The 22,701-nt window shown below is 44.1% G+C and overlaps 1 protein-coding gene across 1 annotated transcript in view; it reads left to right on the top strand.

Moving 5' to 3' along the window:
- CHUK (component of inhibitor of nuclear factor kappa B kinase complex) overlaps nt 1–22,701 on the top strand; it is an 81,340-nt gene that overhangs the window by 13,908 nt on the left and 44,731 nt on the right. The window contains exons 5-10 of the mRNA XM_054034253.1: nt 2,436–2,524; nt 3,466–3,555; nt 3,712–3,836; nt 4,330–4,437; nt 6,792–6,927; nt 7,365–7,559. Of these exons, the coding sequence (XP_053890228.1) occupies nt 2,436–2,524; nt 3,466–3,555; nt 3,712–3,836; nt 4,330–4,437; nt 6,792–6,927; nt 7,365–7,559 (743 nt within the window). The remainder of the gene's footprint in view (nt 1–2,435; nt 2,525–3,465; nt 3,556–3,711; nt 3,837–4,329; nt 4,438–6,791; nt 6,928–7,364; nt 7,560–22,701) is intronic.

The following is a 22,701-nucleotide window of genomic DNA, read 5'->3' as shown; positions in this document are numbered from 1 at the left end:
AACAACATCTTTAAATTTTATAATTTGCCAGGGGACTGTAAGCAGGAGTTTGCAGTAATAGTAGATGATGGCAAGTTGATTGCCAGAACTGTTCTCCAGGACATCATGTGCAGTGCAGATGTGGTGGCTCAAACCATGGTATTGGCTGTTACAGTGAGAAGATGTTCATGGTTACAGTCATCCAGGATTCCGCCAGAAGTCCAGCAGACCATCATGGACCTCCCTTTCAAAGGTCCCTGTTTGTCTTAAGATAAGATGGACAATGGGCTCTGTAGCTTAAAGGATTCCAGGGATCTATATTATGGTGAAAGAAAGGAAACATTTTGGTCCTCAACAGCCATACAGACTCCAGGGTTTCCTCCTCAGTCTCAAGATTTGCCAAGGAGAAAGGGCAGGAGTTATACGGGGCAGTCTCTACCATCCTCCTCTTCAGCATTAGTGGGCTCATGCTTTCCAGCTGCTGTGTTCAAACAGGCATTTTGATGGGTTTGTTGAGGACAGTACACTAGTGTCAGTAGCTCCCTCTATTTCCTGCCCTTTGTTTTCCAACTGATTATCCCACTTTCTAAGACTGTGGGGCCCAAATAACATCAGATCAGTGGGTCTTAAGCATGGTAGAACTGGAATATTCCCTCTGGTTCATTTATAAACCCCCGCACCCTTTTCCCTATCTTTCTTCAGTGACCACTCTGACAAGATCATCCTTCATTAGGAGATCCGGTTGCTTCTTTAATCAGGGCCACAGAGGAAGTTCCACGAGGCCTCAGAGGGGAATGCTTTTATTCCTGGTATTTCCTGATCCCCAAAGCCAAAGGAGTTCTCAGGCCTATTTGTAAATCTAAGAGTTAAACAATTTCCTGAAGAAAATAAAGTTGCTCTTCCGTGTTGAGTGAGACTCTCCCCTTGCAGGTGTCCACGGACAGTGGTGCGGTAGTGGTAGGGTCCCCCCCCCCAGAATGCCATGCAGCTGATCATAAAAGCGGCACGTATGGGACTCTGACCCAGAGCGACCGTTTGCCTCCTTTGTCTTTTGGTAGGCTTGCCTGAGCTCCTTGACTTTCACGTGGCACTGCTGTGTGTCTCTGTTATCGCCTCTGTCCATTATGCCCTGTGCGATTTTGGCATCTATATTAGCATTTCTTCTTTTTGATCAGAGTTCTGTCTGCACAGATTCTTCTCCCCATACAGCAATCAGATCCAGTGTCTTGCTGGAGCTTGTTTGCGATTCTGGGGAGACTGCATGGTCACTGGTGCTGCTGAGCTCGCCATGCTGACCAAACAGGAAATGAAATTCAAAAGTTCCCGGGGCTTTTCCTGTGTACCTGGCTAGTGCATCGGAGTTGAAAGTGCTGTCCAGAGCAGTCACATTGGAGCACTCTGGGATAGCTCCCGGAAGCAAATAACGTCGAATTGCATCTGCAGGACCCCAAATTCGACCCAGCAAGGTTGATTTTAACACTGCTCCCCTCGCCAGGGAGGAGTACAGAAGTTGATTTTAAGAGCCCTTTAGGTCAACGGAACAGGGTTGCTTGTATAGACACATTCATTATAAAATAGACCTAATGCAGCTAAATTCGACCTAACCTTGTAGTGTAGACCAGGGCTAAATTAACTGAGCAGGAGGGAGATGTCTAGGGTGAATTTGACACTCTTGTGTGTCGTCTGACATGGGGCCTGACCTAAAGGGAGGGTATAAGGCAGAATATGGCAGTGATGTGCTTCCTAAAGCATATGGAGGCTCCTAGGCTGCACTTACTAGCTCCCATCTTCCTTCCACACGGAAAGGTAAAAATATGGCCCCAATTCAGGTGTATGTAGTACTTGGAGGGCTGAGGCCAATTTGTGCTGAGTGAGTGAAGTAAAGGTAGATTTATATATTATGTCATGAAGGATTGACCCTTCACCTCTTGGAAAGATGAGGGTAGAAGGTACTGTGGAATTTCCAGGTTGTTTTGGCACAGTGAGGGAACTAGCCTGGGAGGTCTGCTCTAGTGAAATGGTAGGTGAGGAACCTCATGTGGCAGGTAAAATACAGCATGCTGCTGTGTGTCCTGCAGCAGGAGAGTGGGCTGGAGGAAGACAGCTGTATCTGTATGAGGTGCTTCACCAGGCAGTTGATAGGCCAGCTGGTTGGTGGCCTATCACGGAAATGCAGCTGGCACTTGGTGTAGGGTAAAGGGTTCTCTGATTTATTAATGGGGTGTGGAGAGGTTACAGAGGTGAAGGTTAGTATTGGAGCCATAAGTGTAAATTTACCAGTCACAAAATTTTATTATATTTTAAACCATTCTTGTTTTTAAAGAGAAATACATAGACCGTAACTTTATTAATTCTTTTTTGGTCAGGAAATCATATAGAAGTGTTAGAAATTCTTATAACTTAATTTGTACTGGTGCTGTTTCTGTTCCTTATGTCAAATGCTTGATTTTATTCAGGGTCTGGTATCCAGTATTTGCATGAAAACAGAATTATACACAGAGATCTAAAGCCTGAAAATATTGTTCTGCAGGATGATGGTGGAAAGGTAAGTCATATAACTGTGCCAAAGAATATCACTTTTGGTGTCCCAAATATCAGATCTGGAAGTCATGTAACAATTTTGCCTTGACTAATTGAAATGAAGAATGCTGCTTTCTTACTGAGTATAGCACTGAATCCCATTGAATGATGCTCATGCAAAAGAAAACCATGATTTTAATAAAGTTCATATTCCTTCTTAATACACCTCTACCCTGATATAACGCGACCCGATATAACACGAATTCGGATATAACGCGGTAAAGCAGCACTCTGGGGGGGCGGGGCTGCGCACTCTGGCGGGTCAAAGCAAGTTCGATATAATGCAGTTTCACCTATAACGCGGTAAGATTTTTTTGGCTCCCAAGGACAGCGTTATATTGGGGTTGAGGTGTATTGCAAATTCTGTTTGCCCGTCCTTGAAGACTTGTCAATTGATCGGTTACTTTACTGTAAAGTATCAACTTTTTTTTTTTTTTTTTTTTTAAATATCCAGTGTTTCTGCTTCCTGCCAGTATCAGCAATGTGACATTGATTGTATCCTGGCATATGTTTTGGATTTCTGCAGGGTACACATCAAGATTGTCCTTGTGCTCAGTTGGATCATTTTTTAGTAAAAGGGGTATTCTTCATTTCAGTTCTTCATTTTGGTTTACTTTTCTTGATATCAAAATATTGTATCTTGTAAATTCTCAAAAGTGTAGATGCTGTGTTCAGTCAAGCCCAATCCAACTAGTTTCAGGACAATAATGAATTGTATGTGTACATTGATGTAAATGAATGAGTTTGGCTTACATGGCTGAACAGCTCTGTGTAGCATTTCATGTTAGTTTTAAATCTTGTTCATGGATTTGTTCCCTCCCATCCCTGGGTTTGACTCTGCACCTTTTACTTTGAATTTTCCCTTTTCATCATGCTTTATCAAACATTTGTCTTGGATATTGACAGATAATTCACAAAATAATAGACTTGGGATATGCCAAGGATCTGGATCAGGGAAGTTTATGTACATCATTTGTTGGGACCTTACAATATTTGGTAAGTATTTTTTTTTTATGTTTACAATTTACTTTGGCATAACTTAACACAGTTCTACTTACACATGTTCCTCAAATTATATATTTTCCAGAAATAGAAAAAAATATATTCTCTGGAGTTTTGTCATTTTAAAAATAGTATATTATTGTTTTTTAGGCCCCAGAACTCTTTGAGAGTAAGTCCTACACTGTTACTGTAGATTATTGGAGCTTTGGAACAATGGTGTTTGAGTGTATTGCAGGATTTAGACCCTTTTTACACAATCTACAGCCATTTACCTGGTAAGACATTTGCTATGAGAGAGGGTGCCTGGGTTTGATAGAGTTGCTCTTTTTGTGGGGAGGTGACTGTATGAACTAGAGCAGTGGTCACCAGTCGGTTGATCGTGATCCCGGAAGCCACCACCTCAAACCCCATCCTGCGCCCCAACCCCCTCCAAGAGCCATCACCCTGCACCCCCATGCTCTGCCCCAGCCCAGAGCCCCCTCCTGCACCCAAACTCTCTCCTAGAGCTTGCACTCCTCACCCCCTCCTGCACCCCACCTCCCTGCCCCCGGCTCAGCCCAGAGCCCCAACCCCCTCCCCCAGCACAGTTAAAGTGAGTGAGGGTGGGGGAGAGAGCGGGGGCCTTGGGAAAGGGGCGGGATAGATCCTGGGTTGCCCTTAGATTCAAAAAGTGATCTTGGGTGTAAAAAGGTTGGAGATCACTGAACTAGAGTAAGTGAAATAGGAATACATAAAGTCAGTTTGTCCACAGAGAATTTTATTTTATAGGCATGAAAAAATCAAGAAAAAGGATCCAAAGCACATCTTTGCTTTTGAAGAGATGACTGGGGAGGTTCGGTTTAGTACCCATTTGCCACAGCCGAACAGTCTTTGTAGGTAAGTATGTTTATAGTTTTGTGCACATTAATCTCTGAGTTGTCTTTTAAACCATAAAGAGACAATAGTGCGTAGGACCAGATTTATTATTTCAGATAGTTTTGCGAGAAAATGGCCACAATTTTACTAAAATCAAAAATATGAAAATTGCAGCAGGTTTCCATTGGTTAATGTGTTTTGCAACACAGTAAAACTGTCTAGCAGTTGTCTAGCACTTTATCCAAAAACGTTGAAGGTTCTTCTGGTTTATGAATGAAAAGGGGGATTACTGGAGTATTGTGGCTCTCCTTAGAGTAGTTGTCCATGTGCACATTCCACTACTGGTGGTGCATGTGCACCTCATGTGCCAGAGTTCAGTTTTGTGACCAGAAGTATCCACCCAGAGTGTATGTTCCTTGAGTCTTGTCATGCTCTTCTTCAAGGGGATATAAGAGAGAAGGGCACTGGTTGCCATTAGTCCCTGCAACTACCTTGTCACTTGGAACAATCTTGGTATCTGTGACTGTCAGCAACCTTCCCTGCCAGTTAGTTAGCTTACAGTTAGTAAGCTTTCCATTATCAGATGTGTTCCTGTTCTACTAGGGTATATGCATCCTCTACGCCTTTCTCCCATTTCTTCAAATCCAAAGAGTACTATGGAAGATAAAGCAGACAATGCCCTTGTAATTCTGGTTGTTCTAGCATGGGCAAGATGGCAGTGGTTTCCAGTCCTCCTTCACCTCTCCAAGGGAGTATACTGTTCTCTTCCTGTGACCTGTTATCTCAGATCTGTTCTCTCAGCAGGATGCCCAGATCTTGCACCCATACCTGCAGTCCTTATACTTAGCAGCATGGTCTATAGGACTAACTGATCTGGGGGTATCTTGTTTGTCAGATGTGCAACACATCATGCTAAACTTCTGAAGCAATCTACTCATAAGTGCTATGACCTCAAGTGGGTAAGATTTGTCTTCTGGGGGTCTGATCTTCATTGTCTGCATCAAATCAGTCTCTGCTTACTGCACTTGATACTATCTGGCATCTGTATCCTCTCTGAAACTCTGTTTAGCACCCATTTCAGCCTACCACATATTAGAAGACAACAGAACCATATTTGCCCATGACTTGATTGAGAGGTTTGAGAGGTGTGACTGTATAGCCACCTTGCCATCATGGGACCTTAACTTAGTCCTTACTCAACTTATGAGACCACCCTTTGAGCCGATAAATTAGTGCTCACTGCTTCATCTATGAGTCAAGACAGCATTCGTTATAGCAATAATATTGGCCAGAAGGGTAAATGAACTGCAGGTCTTGATGGCGGATCCACAGTTTTCTGTAAGGACAAAGTTGGTCCTCAGTCCACATCCTAAATTCTTGCCCAAAGTGGTAACTGATTTCTATTTTAACCAATCAGTTTGTCTACAGATGTTCTTTCTCAGATTTCATGTGCATTTAGGCGAGTCAAAACTCCACAGACTAGATGCTAAAAGGGCATTAGCATTCTATTTTGATTGGACTAAAAACTTTAGAAACAGTGAGGAGAAGTGAGGGATGTGAGAGCTCTCCAGTAGGCACTGCTATGGAATGGTCCACTGTTAGAGCTGCACTACAGCACATCCCAAGAGTGGGAATGTATAGAGTTAATTTCAAATGTCGGTATCAGGTGAGTAATCTTCATTTCTCTTGGGCCCATTTGAAATTGGGGGCCTGGGATGGGACTGTCTACTTGCCAAGAGCAGCAGCAAAGGCATACTCACTCCTCTCCATTTTTTCTCTCTATGGTGTGAACACCCAAGACTAACTGGGACCATTGAAATGCACAGATTAAGCACAGGCCAATTGTTTTTCCTTTAACCTTTTTTTTTTTTAAGTTTAAATCTACAGAGGCCGCATTAAAGAGGGGTGGTTTTAAAAGTCAGGAGATGCAGGAGTTAATGTTCCAGAAGCAACGTTACTTCTGCTGCCTTGTTTTTCCTATTTCTTGTTTCATATGTAGCTTTCTATTACAGTTTCATGTAAAATGTGTAAACCGTACACTATATACTGGATTCCCAATGTGGCCAAGATAGTTATTGTGGAAACCTTAACTTTTGCCTTGCCTAAGGTGTAATTGTTTGACCTTAATGTCATAGTAATAATTTTCTTGCATTGAATAAGTGAAACTACTTTATCAGAGGGAAATAAAATAGAGGATACATACTTTGGGTGAAATCCTGGTCCCATTGAAGTCATTGGGATTTTTGTCTTTTAGTATTTTTTTCTAGTACTGGTAGAAAACATGTTTGAATTAACTGGACTCTTCGTTGTAGAATGCCTGCCTTTTTCATTTGTATTACACATATCAATGTATGGTTTGTTTTTGTTTTGTTTAGTATAATTGTAAAACCAATGGAGCGTTGGTTACAACTGATGCTGAATTGGGATCCACAGCAGAGGGGTGGAGGTATAGACACAGAAACTAATCGACCGAGCTGTTTCCTGTTAATGGATGACATACTGAATTTGAAGGTGTGTTTTTAAATGTGTTATCTAAATACTGATGGTGAAGACCTCTCAGTGGACAACGAATGTGCTAATTGAGTGGAAATCCTTGCACCCTCCAAATCCAGTGTCAGGGGAAGCATTCTTCCTTTCCTCAGAGAGAAAACACTTGTGCCTTAATCCAGTTCATACCTGAAGGCAAGAATATTAGTAGTAATGTGACTTTCACCCTTATTCTGGAAGCATAAGGGTGGCCTCAGACCAGTATGTGCCATGTGTTAAGGATGCAATGTTGACCGTAATTAAAATTCAGTTTATCTAATCATCCTAACTTTTATTTATCTGTACATCAGCACATCTTCTTTCCAGGACAGCGTATCATTTAGCCCGATACCTTAGTGCCATTTGTCTCTTGAAAGAAATGACGACTGTAAATGAAGTTGACTTTATTCTTGGTTTTACAGATAGTACACATCCTAAATATGACTTCTGCCAAGATTGTTTCTTTTCTCTTGCATCCTGAGGAAAGTCTTCATTCACTTCAGTCTCGCATTGAGCTTGATACTGGAATAAGTACTGGAAATCAAGAGTTGCTTTTAGAGATGGGAATTTCCCTGGACCCTCGGAAACCTGCTTCCCAATGTGTTATTGATGGTGTGGTAAGATTATTTTTATTTTACTCCAGTTGTGTCATTTCTGTTTTAAGTTTTTACATTGAAAATCTCAGGGAAAATTAATTGCTTTCATTTCACCACAGTGGAGATTGTAGCTTAAGCTGTGGTCTTTCAGTTTAGTTAGTGGTTAGATAAGTTCTAGCACCCCTTGCGTTACAGATTTAATGTGAAGTCAAGTGAGTGGCCATACAGAATTCCACTCTTGGTGCACATGTGCCCCATGTGCATGAGATCACATTCTTTTGAATATCAGTGTCTGCTGGGGCTGTGGCTGTACCCTTCTTGTTCTCTTGCTTCCTGTAACAGGGAATAAGGGGTGTGGCAGTTGCAAACTGCACTCAGGTCCTTCTTATCGCCTGTGGCTACAAGATAGAACATCATAATGTCCTTGTCCTTGTTCTTCGTCTAGTATCTCTCCAGTATTCCCACTCTTGGGAATGTTCCAACCAGTGCAGCTTGGATGGGGGAACCTTCTGGTAGTGTCTGAGTGCTCATGCGCCCCACCCCTCCGCATCCGAGCATGGTTTGAGGCCATGGCTGCAAAAGGGGGCATGGCACCAGCTGTCACCTCAGTTCCGTCCAGCTGCTGCAGCAAAAGGATATGGACTTCTCCGGATTGCAAGGATACATAGCAATAAATAGCTTTCTGTTTTCTAGATTAGCTAATGTTAATAGTTTTTAGACTGAGTTAATTTTAGGATAAGGTAGTTTAAGCTAAGTAGAATATTGAGAATTAAATATTTGCCCAGTACTGACATCATGGTGGATCTAAATGTGAAAAAGCATGGATTTAAAAGGTGTGTGTTGTGCCCACTGGTCTTTCCTACATATCAAAAAAAAAAAGTCCAATACCAAAATGCTTAGGAGAGAAGTGTTCTCCTTCATATTGTGCTATTTGCTGCACATTTGCTCCTCAGGCCCACAGAGACAGAAGGATTTCAGGCCCTTTTGTTACATGAGGCATGTCAGCCAAATCTCCAGGAGCGGATATAGCTAGAGGATCTGAGTGGAAGGATAGGAGACCTGAATTGGCTCATAGTACTTCTGGATCCAAGAAGTCATCTGGTTTTGGGACCAAACTTCGCTTCCAAGTCGATTTGAGCTTGCAGTAGCCAAATCTTCTGATCTAACTCCAAAGCTATTACAACCTCCATCAGAGCTTGTTCTAGCTAAGGATCATAAAGCTCAGGAGAAACTGCCTCAACCAAGCACTTCAGTTATGAGGAAAAGAGAGGCCAAACTGAAGCATATCTCAAGTGGTTCTTTGGGCCATTCAGAACTCAGCATGGATCCAAGACCTAAAGATATAACAACTATGGATCATTCTAAGGCAGTGGTTCCCAAACTGGGGTTCATGAACCCCTGGGGTCTCACAAAATGTTACAGGGGGTTCTCGGGGGAAAATTCCCTAATGGTGGACAGGTCTGTCCCTAGGGATCTCAGGCAACCAGCAGCCTGGAGTCCTGGGGACTTCCAAGAGCTATGCAGATCAAAGCAAGCATATCTATCACACTGAGGAGATTTAAACTTCAAGACTCCTTATAAGAAATGGAAAGGGAGTGGATATTGTTCTGCTGTTTTTAAATTTAAATAGACTGCTAGGGTTGTTTTTAAAATTATTATGAAGAACAAGTTTAAGCTTTGTTGTAACATGCGTTGTTTGCCTGGACTGCTCAAGACCCGAATGCTTGTGCAGGAGGAACTCTTTGAGCTGGCTTCTTAAATACCTTCATGCTGTCTCACATCTGATACTCCTTGATGAAACATAGGAGCCTTGTCTTATAACAGACTTAATCAAAGTGACACAAGCTACAAAAGTGAGATCTTGGAAGAGTGTTGATGTTTTCATAATGTAATAAAAATACTGTAGTGATAAATAATAATTAATAATAGTGTGTAATAAGCATGTCAGAAAAACAAATTTTATATTTCCAAGATCATTGCTTTTATAATTTATGCTCAGGTAAGGGAGAAAATCCCTGGAAATATTCTTTTTTAGGAGGGGGTTTGCAAGACTTGACATTTTAGTGAAAGAGGTTCACGGGTTGTTAAAGTTTGGGAACCACTGTTCTAAGGGAATGGATCTGAAAACGAGACCACAGCTAGGTCTCTTGACTTACTGCATGTGTTTAGAAGAGTGATTTTCAACCTTTTTTATTTGTGGACCTCTAAAAATTTTTGAAGGGAGATATGGACCTCTTTGGAAATCTTAGACATGGGGTCTGAGGAGTACGGGTTGAAAACCGTTGTTCTACGGTAAAAAGCAACAGAGAGTCCTGTGGCACCTTTAAGACTAACAGCTGTATTGGAGCATAACCTTGCGTCTGACGAAGTGGGTAGTCACCCACGAAAGCTTATGATCCGATACATCTGTTAGTCTTAAAGGTGCCACAGGACACTCTGTTGCTTTTTACAGATCCAGACTAACATGGCTACCCCTCTGATACTGTTCTATGGTAAGATTACCTTTCGTGGATCCACTAGATACAGTCTGCAGACCCCTAAGGGTCCACAGATTGAAAACCACTGGTTTAGAAGGAAACCACCTATGCCTGTGTTGGGATACCATAAACAGTAGTGTCCTCTGCCTTTCTTTTTATACTATACGCAGCGGAGGCAGCCTTAGCAGCACCAATCATCTTATCAATCCCAAGAAAGAAGAAAGTCCTTTAAACCTGGGATGAGGACAAAGAATTCTTCAGCTGCATCTTCATTGCCCCGTGTCAGGCCTCAGATTTGACATAGAAATTGAGAGCTTTGACCCAGTTTTAGAAAGCACAACCCATGTTTTTGGAGACTGGTCATACCATTTCTACAATGCATGATCAGTTATCTCCTCCAAGAGAAAGGATTTAGAAACAGTAAGGGAGTGTTATACTATTTTGTTTGAATCCCTTTCTCCCTACAACTCTCTCCTTCCCTCCTTTTTCAGGTATTCTTCTTATAAGATGATATTAAGAACAGAAGTTCACACTCTGTATTGCAAGGTGGAACTATAGAGGCAGCCCCATTAACTTACAGAAACATGGGGTTCTTCTCTGTTACTTTCTGATCCCAAAGAAGAATGGAGCTCTCAGATCAGTTCTGGACCTCAGAGCGCTAAACAAATATATCAGAAAGTTTCAGTTCAGAATGCTACCCCTGCAATTGATTCTTCCTTCCCTGTCCATTCTATCTTGGTTTGCTGCTCTCAGTCTTAGATGCATGCTTTCTTATTTCTAGAAGACCCTCATTGCAAATATCTTTATTCTATGCTTGGTCAAGACTGATTCGAGTTCGAAGTTCTGTCTTTTGGCCTCTCCACTGCACCCAGAGTTTTTACCAAATGCCTGTTTCTACTAGCAGCTTACCTAAGGAGACAATGAATTTTTGTCTCCCTGTGCTTAGACAGACTATTGACTGCTGAAATATCACTGCCAGGAGGAATTGAGAAGAGCAATTCAAGTCACTTGTTCTCTTTGAAACATTGGGCCTTCTAACAAACAGAAGTCTCTATTGTCTCCATCCCAGAAGGTCTCATTCATTGGTGCAGTTTTAAAGTCCAGAAAAGAAAGGACTGTCCTTCTAGAAGAGAAGTTTTTGCAACTACAAACGACTATCTTGTAACTACTTTGGGAGCCCTCTCTAAAACTAATATACTTTTTGACTTTGCTAGGCCTTATGGTCTCAGTGACATATGTGGCACTATATGCCAGACTCTGGATGAAGCCCTTCATCCTTGTGTTTCAAAAAATTTCAGATGTGCTACAGACAACATGCCAAAGAATGCTGAAGATGCTCAATATTCTGAGAACAATTCAGTTACACCCTAATGTGGTGGCTAAAACCAGAGTATGTTCTCAAAGGAGACTTTTCAGCCCTGCTCCTCCTCCTGTGTAATAGTTACGACAGATGCTTCCAAAATGAGTTGGGGAGCACATCTCAAACAACCTTTTCATTTGAGGCCTTTGGAACCAATAAGAATCTGTATTACACATAAACATATTAACTCACAGCTATTTGGCTCTCAAATCCTTTCTTCCTCAGGTGCAAAATTCAGTAATTCAAGTAGACACACACAGTATGTCAGTTGTATATTACTTGAATAAATAGGGAGGGGCTCAATCGTCTTGGAACTTGTCTTCACTACCGTGCTAAATCAGTGCCGCTGCAATCAATACAGTGGTGTTAATTTAGCAGGTCTGGTGAAGACGCAGTAATTGACAGGAGAGTGCTCTCCCATCAATGTAATTAATCCACCTCAACAAGAAGCGGAAGCCATGTCGAAGGGAGAGTATCTCCTGCGGACATAGTGCGGAGTAGACACCCCGTTAAGTCGATGTAAGTTACGTCACTCAGGGGGGTGCTCTTTTTACTGCCATTGAGCGACATAACTTACATCGACTTAATCAGTAGTGTAGACAAGGCCTTAGCTATGCGGGAAGGCGATAAAACATTGGGACTGGTGTATCCTACACAACATTTATCCTATTGCCTTACATATAGCAGGAGATCACATTGAGTTTGTAAACCAACTGAGCAAGGATCTCTCACGGATGCATAAGTGATCTCTAAAAGACTCAGTGATTTAGGATGTTTTCAGTCTTTGGGGTCTTGTACGCGTAGACCTCATTGTCAGCAGGTTCAATACCAAATGTCCCTGATTTTGTTCAAGAACAGGCTCAGACAGTCAATCAGTGATGGATGTGTTCCTCCTCGATTTGGGGAAGGGTCATGGTATCTGAGTGTTTTCCTCCCATTCCCTCTGAGCTGAAGGGTAGTAAAGAAAATTTAAGACAGGATTTGGCCAGAGGGATCCTATTTGATCCTGCAGGGCTGAGGCAACATTAGTACACGACTTACTCCTTTTATCCAATGGCAAACTCAAGATGCTTTCAGTAATAAAGGACCTATTGTATTGTGTGTGTGTGGGGGGGGGGAGGGTGAGGGGGGAGAGGGAGTTTTCAATCCAGATCCCCAATAATGGGCAGTAGGACTTCAACAGATTTAGAAGAGTCGTGTTCTGCGGACGTGCAACACATTCTCATCAGTCTAGAAAACAGTCCACTAGGAAAAGTTATGACTTGAAGTGGAAGAGATTTGCTATATGGGTATCTAATAAAGGTGTTGATTCATTCTCAGTTCTTATTCCACATATTTTAGATTTATTAAACTTAAAAGTTATGGGTTTCTGTCTTCTCTAATCATGTCCATTTAGCAGTATTAGCAGCTTTCCATATACAGATGGTTGGCAAATCTGTTTTTTCCACACACCTTAGTTAAAAAAAATGTTAAGGACTTTATTGAACTTGCATTTATCATTACAAGATCCAGTTCTTCCACAGGATTTAAACCTAGTTTAAACACAATTTTTGTCTCCTCCATTTGAACCTCTTATGGATTGTTCTCTATTGCATCTTTCTATAAAGATAGCTTCTATAATACCAATTACTTCTGTTGGAAGAATCCAGGAACTACATGCATTGGTGGCTGACGCCCTCCTTCCATACTGTTTTTTCCTTAAGGACAAGGTAATTCTTAAGCTGCATCCCAAATTCCTTTCTAAAGTAATTTAGGATTTTTAAGTAAATCAGTGTATTAATTTATTGGTATTTTTTTTCCAGTAATACTTATAAGGGAGAATCTAGATTGTATTCTTTAGATGCAAAAAGAATGAATTATTATTTGAACAGTTCTCAAGATTTTAGGCCCTTTCCTAAATTATTTCCTATATTGGTCACTCCAAGGGTCAAGCTATTTCTACCTAGTACCTGTCTGGATGGATTAGACAGTGTACAGAACAGAGATATAGAAACTCTTCACTCTCCCCTCCTGCTCTTAGAATCCATTCCACTAGAATAGTTGTTACATCTGTAGCATGTGCTAGACATGTTCCTCTTATTGAAATATGTGGAGCTGCCACGTGGAGTTCAATTCTCACTTTCACAAAATTCTGTGCATTAGATTTGGCAGCCAGATCTGACACACGGGTTGGCAGAGAATTTCTTCAATCATTATTTAATTAGAACTCCATTTCCCTCCCATCCATCTTTAGTTTACTGCTTGCCAAACTATCCCAAGAGTGGGAATATGCAGAGGACTCATAGACTCTAAGGTCAGAAGGGACCATTATGATCATCTAGTCTGACCTCCCGCATGGTGCGGGCCACAAAACCTGACCCACCCACTCCTGGAAGAATTCTCTCCCCTGACTTAGTTGTTGAACTCCCCAAATCATTATTTAAAGACTTCAAGTCGCTGAGAATCCTCCAGCAAGCGACCCCTGCCCTATGCTGCGGAGGAAGGCGAAAAACCTCCAGGGCCTCTGCCAATCTACCCTGCAGGAAAATTCCTCGAAGAAGGACACTCGAAGAAGAAACAGAGGTTGGTTACTTGTAACCACAGCTCTTTGAGATGGACTCAGCATATTCTCACTCCCCTTCAGTCTTCCCCACTTTTGGATGGTCTGTAGTTTCTATAGTTAGCATATTAATAGGTGGTTCTTCGAGTAGATGCAGCTGTGTATTCCACCTATGTGCATGCCCAGTTTACTGAAGCCAGAGAAGTTTGCTTAGCAGTACCTGGTGCTTGTGCCTCGTGACCATAGCCCCTCCCCATGCTATATGAGATGGCGCTGCCCCAACACCCTTCAGTTCCTTCTTACCACCTGTGGCTGGAGTTGGAGCTCTGTGTCGTGTTAAACTTACATTCCCTCACTAGTTTAGTGCTTTTTGTAGCTGATTATAGTTGTAGTACTCTTTGTGTTAGTTAGATTAGTGTTCATTGCATTTAGTTAAGTATTCCCCTGTGATCCTCTCCCAGGGTCGGGAGTGATCCCTAACAATGATCACCGCTCCTGGTGCTTGCAGTGTTTGGATGAGGCCCACATAAAGGAGCAGTGTTTGCTCTGTAAATCATTCATGAACTGGTCTCTAGTGGCTAGGGACGTTTGCCTATAACAGCACCTTGAACAGGCCATGTTTTGGCACCAATTCCTCGTTGGATTGGAGGTCACCCTTGGGTTCCAAAAGTGCATCCATCTGAGGCTGTGGAGCAGGTACCTCTCTGAAGAGATAAAGAAGACTTTCCCCATCAAGTGCACCAAGGAGAAGGTCTCATAAGACCTATCGAGATAGCTCTAGGTCTTGTGGGGGTTCTCCCGACTTCCTCAAGAAGAGCATCAGCTAACATGGTGTTAGTGTTGGTGCATGGTATGGTGCATGTGTCTCTTAACTGCTCCCCAGTACTGAGTTAGAGACTGCATACCATCGGCTCTCGTTCTGGCCCCAGGCCATAATTTAGTCCAGCACTGACAAGGGCAATACTGGCACCAACTGTTTCTACATGGGCGGCATACCAGACAGCTACAGACCATCTTTGCCTTTCAGTCCTGACCTCTCCTTTGGTCCAGGACTTGGCCAGGGCTGTATCAATGTATAGCTCTGTTGGCTAGACGGGCTGCTGAACCCTTGGTCTGTTGGCACTACTTCCCAGTGTTCCCCTGCAATAGTCTGTGGAAGCAGGGCCAGTACCAGGCTCAGTGCAAGGGACCTTGGCCCTTGGAAACTCCTCCTTTGTTGTCAGCACCACAGATGTTACTGTAGCGGATTTCAGTGCCCTCTATTTTAGTTTTATCAGCTGTTTCAATACCACTGCTGACATCAGGGTCAACACAGATTCCAGCACCGACATATTCTTGCCGGCGGTACCACTTCCATCATCACCGCTGGTCCCTTCGTTGTTCTCAGTGACCAATGAGTCAGACCGGTTACTCACTCCATCAGGACTGGCTCCACCTTTCTCCCTGGAGAATCGGGATTCCTTGGCATCAAGGTCAGGATCTTCCTCCTCCCGCTCTTCATCACCCAACCCACATTGGGGACCATTTATGGAGCACTACAGGCAGCAGGATTGGCACTCGTCTTGCACTCGGGATGGGGGCCCCTGGCCCAGTGGCTACTGGCCACCAATTCCCATATCTTTATCAGTGGCCTCCATGGAATCCCTGGGACCTAAGTTCCCTCTAAGCTATATGGCTGCCCAACAGGCTATCAAGTGCCGCACACTTCAGGTGTAGCACTTCAGGTTTCCCTCCCCCCACTGCTGTGCTGCTCCTGCCCTCTGCTTTGGAGCTTGCTGTGTAGAGCATGGGGGAGGGGGTGCTGATGTCAGGGTGTCCCCTGGTACCCCATCTTTACGGAGTGGGGAGGGTACACGACAGGGCTCAGGATGAAGTTAGCTTGTTGGCAGCTGCTGTTGTGTCTGAACATGGTGATCTATTTAAAAGGGCACCGTACTTAAACTGGAGGCAGTGTATTTAAAGGGGCAATGCGCGTCTCTGTCTTTCACAGACACCGTGTGTGTGTCTCTTTCTGTCTCTCTCACACACTGTATTTCACACTCGCCTCCCAACACATACTTGTGGTGGTGGTGTTACTTCTTGATACTTCTTTCAAAGTGTGTTTTAGTTTTTTGACTGGTCTATGCATTTCATAATTTTTATTTCTCTCATACGGTTACATTTAATTCTTTGAGTAGTGAGTTCTAAAATGCCTAACCTGTCCTGGCTGGAGTAATTATCCCTATGGTAACTTTTTAAAAATATATATTATATCTAGGTTTTTGGTTTCTACTGGTGTTGCACATCTGCACATTACCTCGATATGGTGCACATAACAAAAATTCATTCCGCACTTGGATGGAAAAAAATAGAGGGAACACTGCGTGGGACGCTCGTTGCAGAGCTCACATGTCTCAGCCTGCTCTAAGGCAAAGTCTCACTGAGCAGATTGGTGGCAGGAACTGTGGACCCACCACAGATTTAGGCACCAGTTAACCTTCTCCATGCACAGCCTGTGGAGCTGCTCCTTCCAGCTCTGCCAGTTCAGGAATGGGAGCCAGCCGTGGTGCAGTTAACCATCTCTTCTTCTTTGAGTAGTGTCCCTATGAGTGCTCCACTCTAGATGCGTTTGCACCTTAGCTCGGCTATTTTATGTAGCAGTGTCCATTCAGCCCACACATGCACTCCCTCTGTCTTGTGCCCTGCATCTGAGCTTCTCAACTGTCTGGTCTGAGCCAGAGCCTCAGCAGCATCCAAATTGAGATGACCTCATTTATGTTTTGTTCTCTTGTTTGAAATAGTTAATATTAGTTCATGGTTTCTGTTCGTATTAGTACTACCTTTTTCATTTAAAAAAAAAAATTCAAAACATTTCAATTTTTTTTTTTTCTTTCTTTTTCTTTTTCTCCCTTATTAGAATGTGAACTAATCCCCATCCTTAGTTATATTTTTCCTTGTCTCTTCCCTCTGTGGAAGAGAAATCTGGGCAGGGTATGCCTGTCTCTCCTGGGTTTAAATGTTGCCTTTCCTGCCAAGAAGCAATCCTGGTCAGTGATAGACATTCCCACTACATATGCTGGTCTTGGGGAGTCACATGTGCCTCAAAAGTGTACTTTCTGCCTTAAGTTAGAATCAAGAGCCAGAAAGAACTGCGAACTAAAACCGCAGCTGCTAATGACGGAGAGTTCACTCCAATCAGCTTCTGATCCCGGCCTAGGGACTCACTTGGTACAACAGTCCCTGATGAAGCTGATTCCATCAACTTCTTCAGTGCAGCTTTTTCCCCTGAAGAGGAAATCCTTGGATTCCTTTCAAAAAGACTCAAAAAATCGGGCTTCAAGTCCCCTGGGTAGAGAAGATCCCCGACAAGGTTGACCACCCACCCATCTCCGACTCGGTACCCATGAGGCTGCAGGCCAGACTTAGCCTGTGGTCTCTGCAAGGGTGATATCTGCCAAAGAGACATAGTATGGACTGGGTGGTCAGGCTCCCCCGGGAGTCCTCTCCTGTCTAGATTGGTGGACAATTCCAAATCAAGTAGGCAGCAGAATAGCCTTTTCACAGACACTACCAATAAAGATTGATCACTGATGCCTTCTTTGCCGGGTGAGGAGCATACACAAACTGTCTGAAAACTCAGGGACATTGGCCCCCTCTACAGGCTGTTCTGCACATAAACACCCTGGAACTCAGCTATCAGATTTGCTTACAAAGCCTTCCTACCCCAAAGAAGGATCTGACGATACACGTGCTTGCAGACAACACCACAGCAGTGCATTGTGTAAATCAGCAAGGGGGAGATCCTTTCCCCTTTGTCAGGAAGCTACATGCCTCGCACTGGTGCCTCAAGCATCATGTTTCACTGATGGTCCTTCATCTCCTGGGTTTCCAAGAGATTGTCTACCTCAGCAGGGACTTGTTTGGGAACCACAGATGGTCTCCTAAAACTGAGGCCCTCCTGGAGGTCTTTCAGAAATGGGGGCTCCCATAGGTGGATCTTTTTGAGCCTTAATGCCAGGTGCAAACAGTTCTGTTCCAAAGGAGGCTTGTGCCTGGGTTTGCTATCAGATATTTGTTCTCCTGGGCCCCCAGCCTGATGTATATCTTTTCTCTTATTTTCACAATACCCACAGTGCTGAAGGAGTTTAGGCAGGGTCAAGGGTCGAGTTGTCATGATAGCACCAGCGTGGGCCAGGTAGTTTTGGTTCTCAGACCTGGTGAACCTGTCCATTTAATGGCCCGTCACCCTGCTGGACCTGCCAAACCTGGTCTCTCTTAGAGCAATGAATGGGTTCTTCATCTGGACCTGATGTCCCTCCTGGCCACCTGAATGCTGGCTGGACCCAATCACCTGGTTGTTGGTTATGAAAAGAAACTGCTTTGCTGCAGTGCAAGATATTCTCCTTCACAATATGAAACCCTCGACCAGGCTGACACACAGCCAAATGGAACAGACTCTGTCTGAGCAATGGAGCTGTTTCGTTATAGCTGACACTGCAATACCTGCTATTCTTCAGATAACTGCAACACAAAGTGGAAGACTTGCCCTTCGACAGAGACAAACTATTTTCGGCCAAAACCGACAAAGTTCTCCACTCCATGAAATATTCCAGGGTGACCGTCAGAACATTAGGGCTATACACAACCCCAAACAGGAGACATTATCAGCCATACCACAGAAACAGAGATAACATGTCTAAGTGACAGCAGAGACCATGTGAAGCAAGGGGACCAAGAAGTAGGCTACAAAAACGCGACAGAACCAACCCCAGAATTCAGCATCTTCACCACCACCAAACAAACTGCAATTTTGGAGTATTGGTCAAGGGTCTGCACGATCTCCCAATAACACCAGAGTCAGCAGACAACACCCAACTCTTTGGGCACCAACTCAGGCCATTTTACACCAACTGGGCCTCGATCACATCTGATCAGTGGGTTTTAGAACTAATTCTAATGGGCTATACCATCTCTTTTACATCTATCCCAGCTACCCACCCCCTCTCCCCGTCCCTCTTCAGGGACCCTTCCCACGAGCATATATTGAGGCGAGGTGCCTCACCTTCCGCAAATAAGCGCGGTGGAACTAGTCCCAACACAACACACCAGGAAGGGCTTTTATTCCCATTACTCTCTGACTCAAAAGAAATATAGGAGGTTGAGGAAATTCGTTCGTGCCCACAGATTCAAAATGGTCACCCTGAACTCAATCATCCCTACACTGGAAGAAGGGGACTGGTTCGCAGCCCTTGACCTACAATATGCATACTTTCACATTACAATCCACCTAGCTCACAGACGCTTCCTAAAGTTCACAGTAGGACAAGAACACTTCCAATACAGAGTCCTACCATTCGGCCTAGTGACAGCACTGAGTGTTCACCAAAACACTGGCGGTAGTAGCAGTGCACTTACGCAGACAAGGGATACTCCTATTCCCTTACTTAGACGACTGCCTAATCAAGGGCTCTACAAAGACAGAAACAGAAAGAGGTGTTCAATTAACCATCTCCTTCTTCCACTCCCTGGGGCTACAAATCAACGAAAAGAAACCACCCTCACTCCAGTACAACTGGAATTCATAGATGCTCCCCTGGACTGACTCACGGCCAGAGCATCCTTTCCAGAGCCCCGCTTTACAACAATGACCTGCTTTATAACAATGCACACAGCCCATGGGTGCATGCACGCACCTGCTTACAACTACTGGGGCACATGGCCCAGTACATCAGGCTACACATGCAATGCCTACAAACATGGCTAAATACAGTCTACATACCACGAAGGCACAGCCTAAACAAGAGAATCACACCCACCGCAGAGGTGATTCAATCACTGCGCTGGTGGACAAACCCATCAAATGTGTGCTCAGGCATACCTTTCCAAAAGGAAACACCATCAGTTCAAATCACAACAGATGCCTCCCTAATTGGATGGGGGGCCCACCTGAAAGAATATAGTGCTCAGGGCAAATGGTCACCAACAAAGACGCACCTTCACATAAACCTACTAGAACTATGCGTGGTCTGCAATGCATGCTACCACTTCCTTCCACTAATAAGAAACCGAACATTAACATTAACAGAAAACATGACATGCATGTTCTTTATCAACTGCCAGGGTGGAGCGCGATCCTACTCGTTGTGTGTGGAAGCTCTAAAGTTATGGAACTGGTGCATAAAGCACAACATCACTATAACAGCTTCATATCTACCAGGCCGCCTGAATATAACAGCGGACACACTAAGGAGACAGTTCTCACCAGAACACAAATGGTAACTGGACGAAATAACACAACGCATCTTTCGGAGGTGGGAAAATCCGTCCATAGACCTATTTGCCACACGAGCAAACAAGAAATGCCCAGGATTCTGCTCATGAGCAGGACAGGGCGCGCAATCACTGGGAGACACGTTCCTGATAAAATGGAACGCCCCGCTCCTATATGCTTTCCCTCCAATTTCTCTAATCTCCAGAGTCATACACAAAATATGAACTGACAGGGCTAAGATAATCCTCATAGTGCCAACATGGCCCAGCCAGACTTGGTTCCCTTACCTGAATCACATGGTGATATGCACTCCATTCAGTATCCCTTGATGACATGATCTCCTCTCACAGGACAACAGACAAGTCCTCCATCCCGATCCAGGGAAATTTCTCCTCTGAGAGTGTGGCTCCTTCATGCTCCAAGGGGGACGAATTAACCTGTTCGGATCAAGTACAAGTAGTACTGGTTAATAGCAGGAAACCAAACACATGACATACTTATCTCCAAAAATGGAAGATGATTTTCCATTTGGTGCCAAAACAAACAAATATTGGCAAACCAGACCCCACTCCCATTGATCCTGGAGTACATATTATCGTTATAGAAATCAGGACTGGCTACAAACTCGATCAAGGTCCACCTTGCGGCAATAACCTCCTTTCACCAACAGGTAGAAGGGACCTCAGTATTCACCCACCCGATTACAAAGAGATTCATAACGAGACTACAAAACATGTACCTGGACATCTGTGAACCCACTCTGGCATGGGACTTAAACCTAGTGCTCAAATCCATAACTAGAAAACCATTCGAACCCTTAGCATCTTGCTTTATGCTCCATTTATCAATGAAAGTAGCGTTCTTAACATTCATCACATCAGCACAAAGAGTGAGCGAGATTGGGGCGCTCATGGCTCATCCCCCCCATACGCAATGTTCCACAAGGAAAAAGTGACACTTGGGACTTGCCCAAAATATCATTCTCATTCCGTTCTAACCAGCCAATTCACCTACCCACTTTCCACCCTAAACCATACAACAACCCACAAGAGGCAGCATTACACACATAAGATGTCTGCCGTGCCCTGGCCTTTTACCTAGACAGGACAAAGACCTTTCGTAAGTCCCCCAGACTGTTCATATCAACAATGGAAAGGTCGAAAGGCACAGCTGTATCAACACAAAGACTATCTAAGTGGATATCAAACTGCTTCCATTTGTGCAAATTCTTATGCAACACTGAAGCTGCAAAACGCATTAGAACACACTCAACAAGGGCTTTAGCAACTTCTACAGCATTTCTGCACAATGGGCCCATCCTTGACATACGCAGAGCAGCTACATGGGCATCCGAACACACTTTCACCAATTGTTACGCAATCACACTTCGCTCGAGCGCAGTTGCTAAATGAGGCTGCACGGTCCTAGCAGCAGCTACACAATCCGCTCCGAAGCCCCTTCCATCCACGTGCGGGCACTGCTCTACATTCACCTGAAGTGGAGCACCCACAGGGACACCACTCGATGAAGAAGAGGTTACTCACCTTCTGCAGTAACTGAGGTTCTTTGAGAGGTGTGTCCCTGTGGGTGCTCCACTTCCCATCCTCCTCCCCTCTACTTTGGAGTAAGAATCAACTGCTCCACGATGGAGAAGGAACTAAGGGGGTTGAGGCATGTGCGTGCCAGAAGAGGCGTCAGCGCCACCACTAGACAGCTACTGTGCATGCACGCCCCAACCAGACACTGCTAGCAAAATCTCCAATCGACGGTACCAGGATGCACCACCACCTGAAGTGGAGCACACACAGGGGGACACATCTCGAAGAACTTCCGTTACTGCACAAGGTGAGTAACCTTTTTATTTTGGACTATTTACTCTTCTATTTATTCTTCTTTAAGCTTGGTATATCTTGATATCTGCTAGTCATCCCCATATTCAAGGTTACACTGTTTTCTCACGCCCTATGGCAGGTATGGCCAAACTGTGGCTTGTGAGCTGCATGTGGCTCTTTTACAGTTAAAGCACGGCTCACAGAACCACCCTCTGTCCCTCATTCTTTATCTATCAGACTGGGGGGGAGGAGAGCTCGGGGCTTCTGTCTTGTGGCGGGGTGGCAGGGCTAGAGGCTTCTGCCTTGTGGGAAGGGGGATTTCTGGGCTTTAGCTTCACAGGGGGTGTTGGGGCAGAAGCCCCGCACCCTGGCATACGCCATCCTGTGGGGCAGATAGTGCATGTCTTGCAGCTCTCGAACTTCTGAAGATTATCGTATGCAGCTCGGAGGGTCAGTAAGTTTGGTCACCCCTGCCCTATGGCATCAAAATTTTTTAAGGGGCTCATGTTTTCCCCCCTCAAACCTCAGCATGGTGCTGACGGATGGATGGGCTCTCTCTGTTTGAGTTTCTGCCTGTGCATTCTCTTTACCATCTGTCAGTGAACATTGCCTTCTTGATAGCCATCATATCAGCTAGAAGGATAGGGGAGATTCAAGCTCTCAGGGCAAGACCTCCACGTATGATTTTCCTCAGGGATAGTCTTC

Source organism: Malaclemys terrapin, chromosome 7 (genome assembly GCF_027887155.1).
Source record: "Malaclemys terrapin pileata isolate rMalTer1 chromosome 7, rMalTer1.hap1, whole genome shotgun sequence".
NCBI classification, from domain to species: domain Eukaryota; kingdom Metazoa; phylum Chordata; order Testudines; family Emydidae; genus Malaclemys; species Malaclemys terrapin.
The sequence above is the reverse complement of the archived record's forward strand: the minus strand, read 5'-3'. Positions and strand labels throughout refer to the sequence as shown.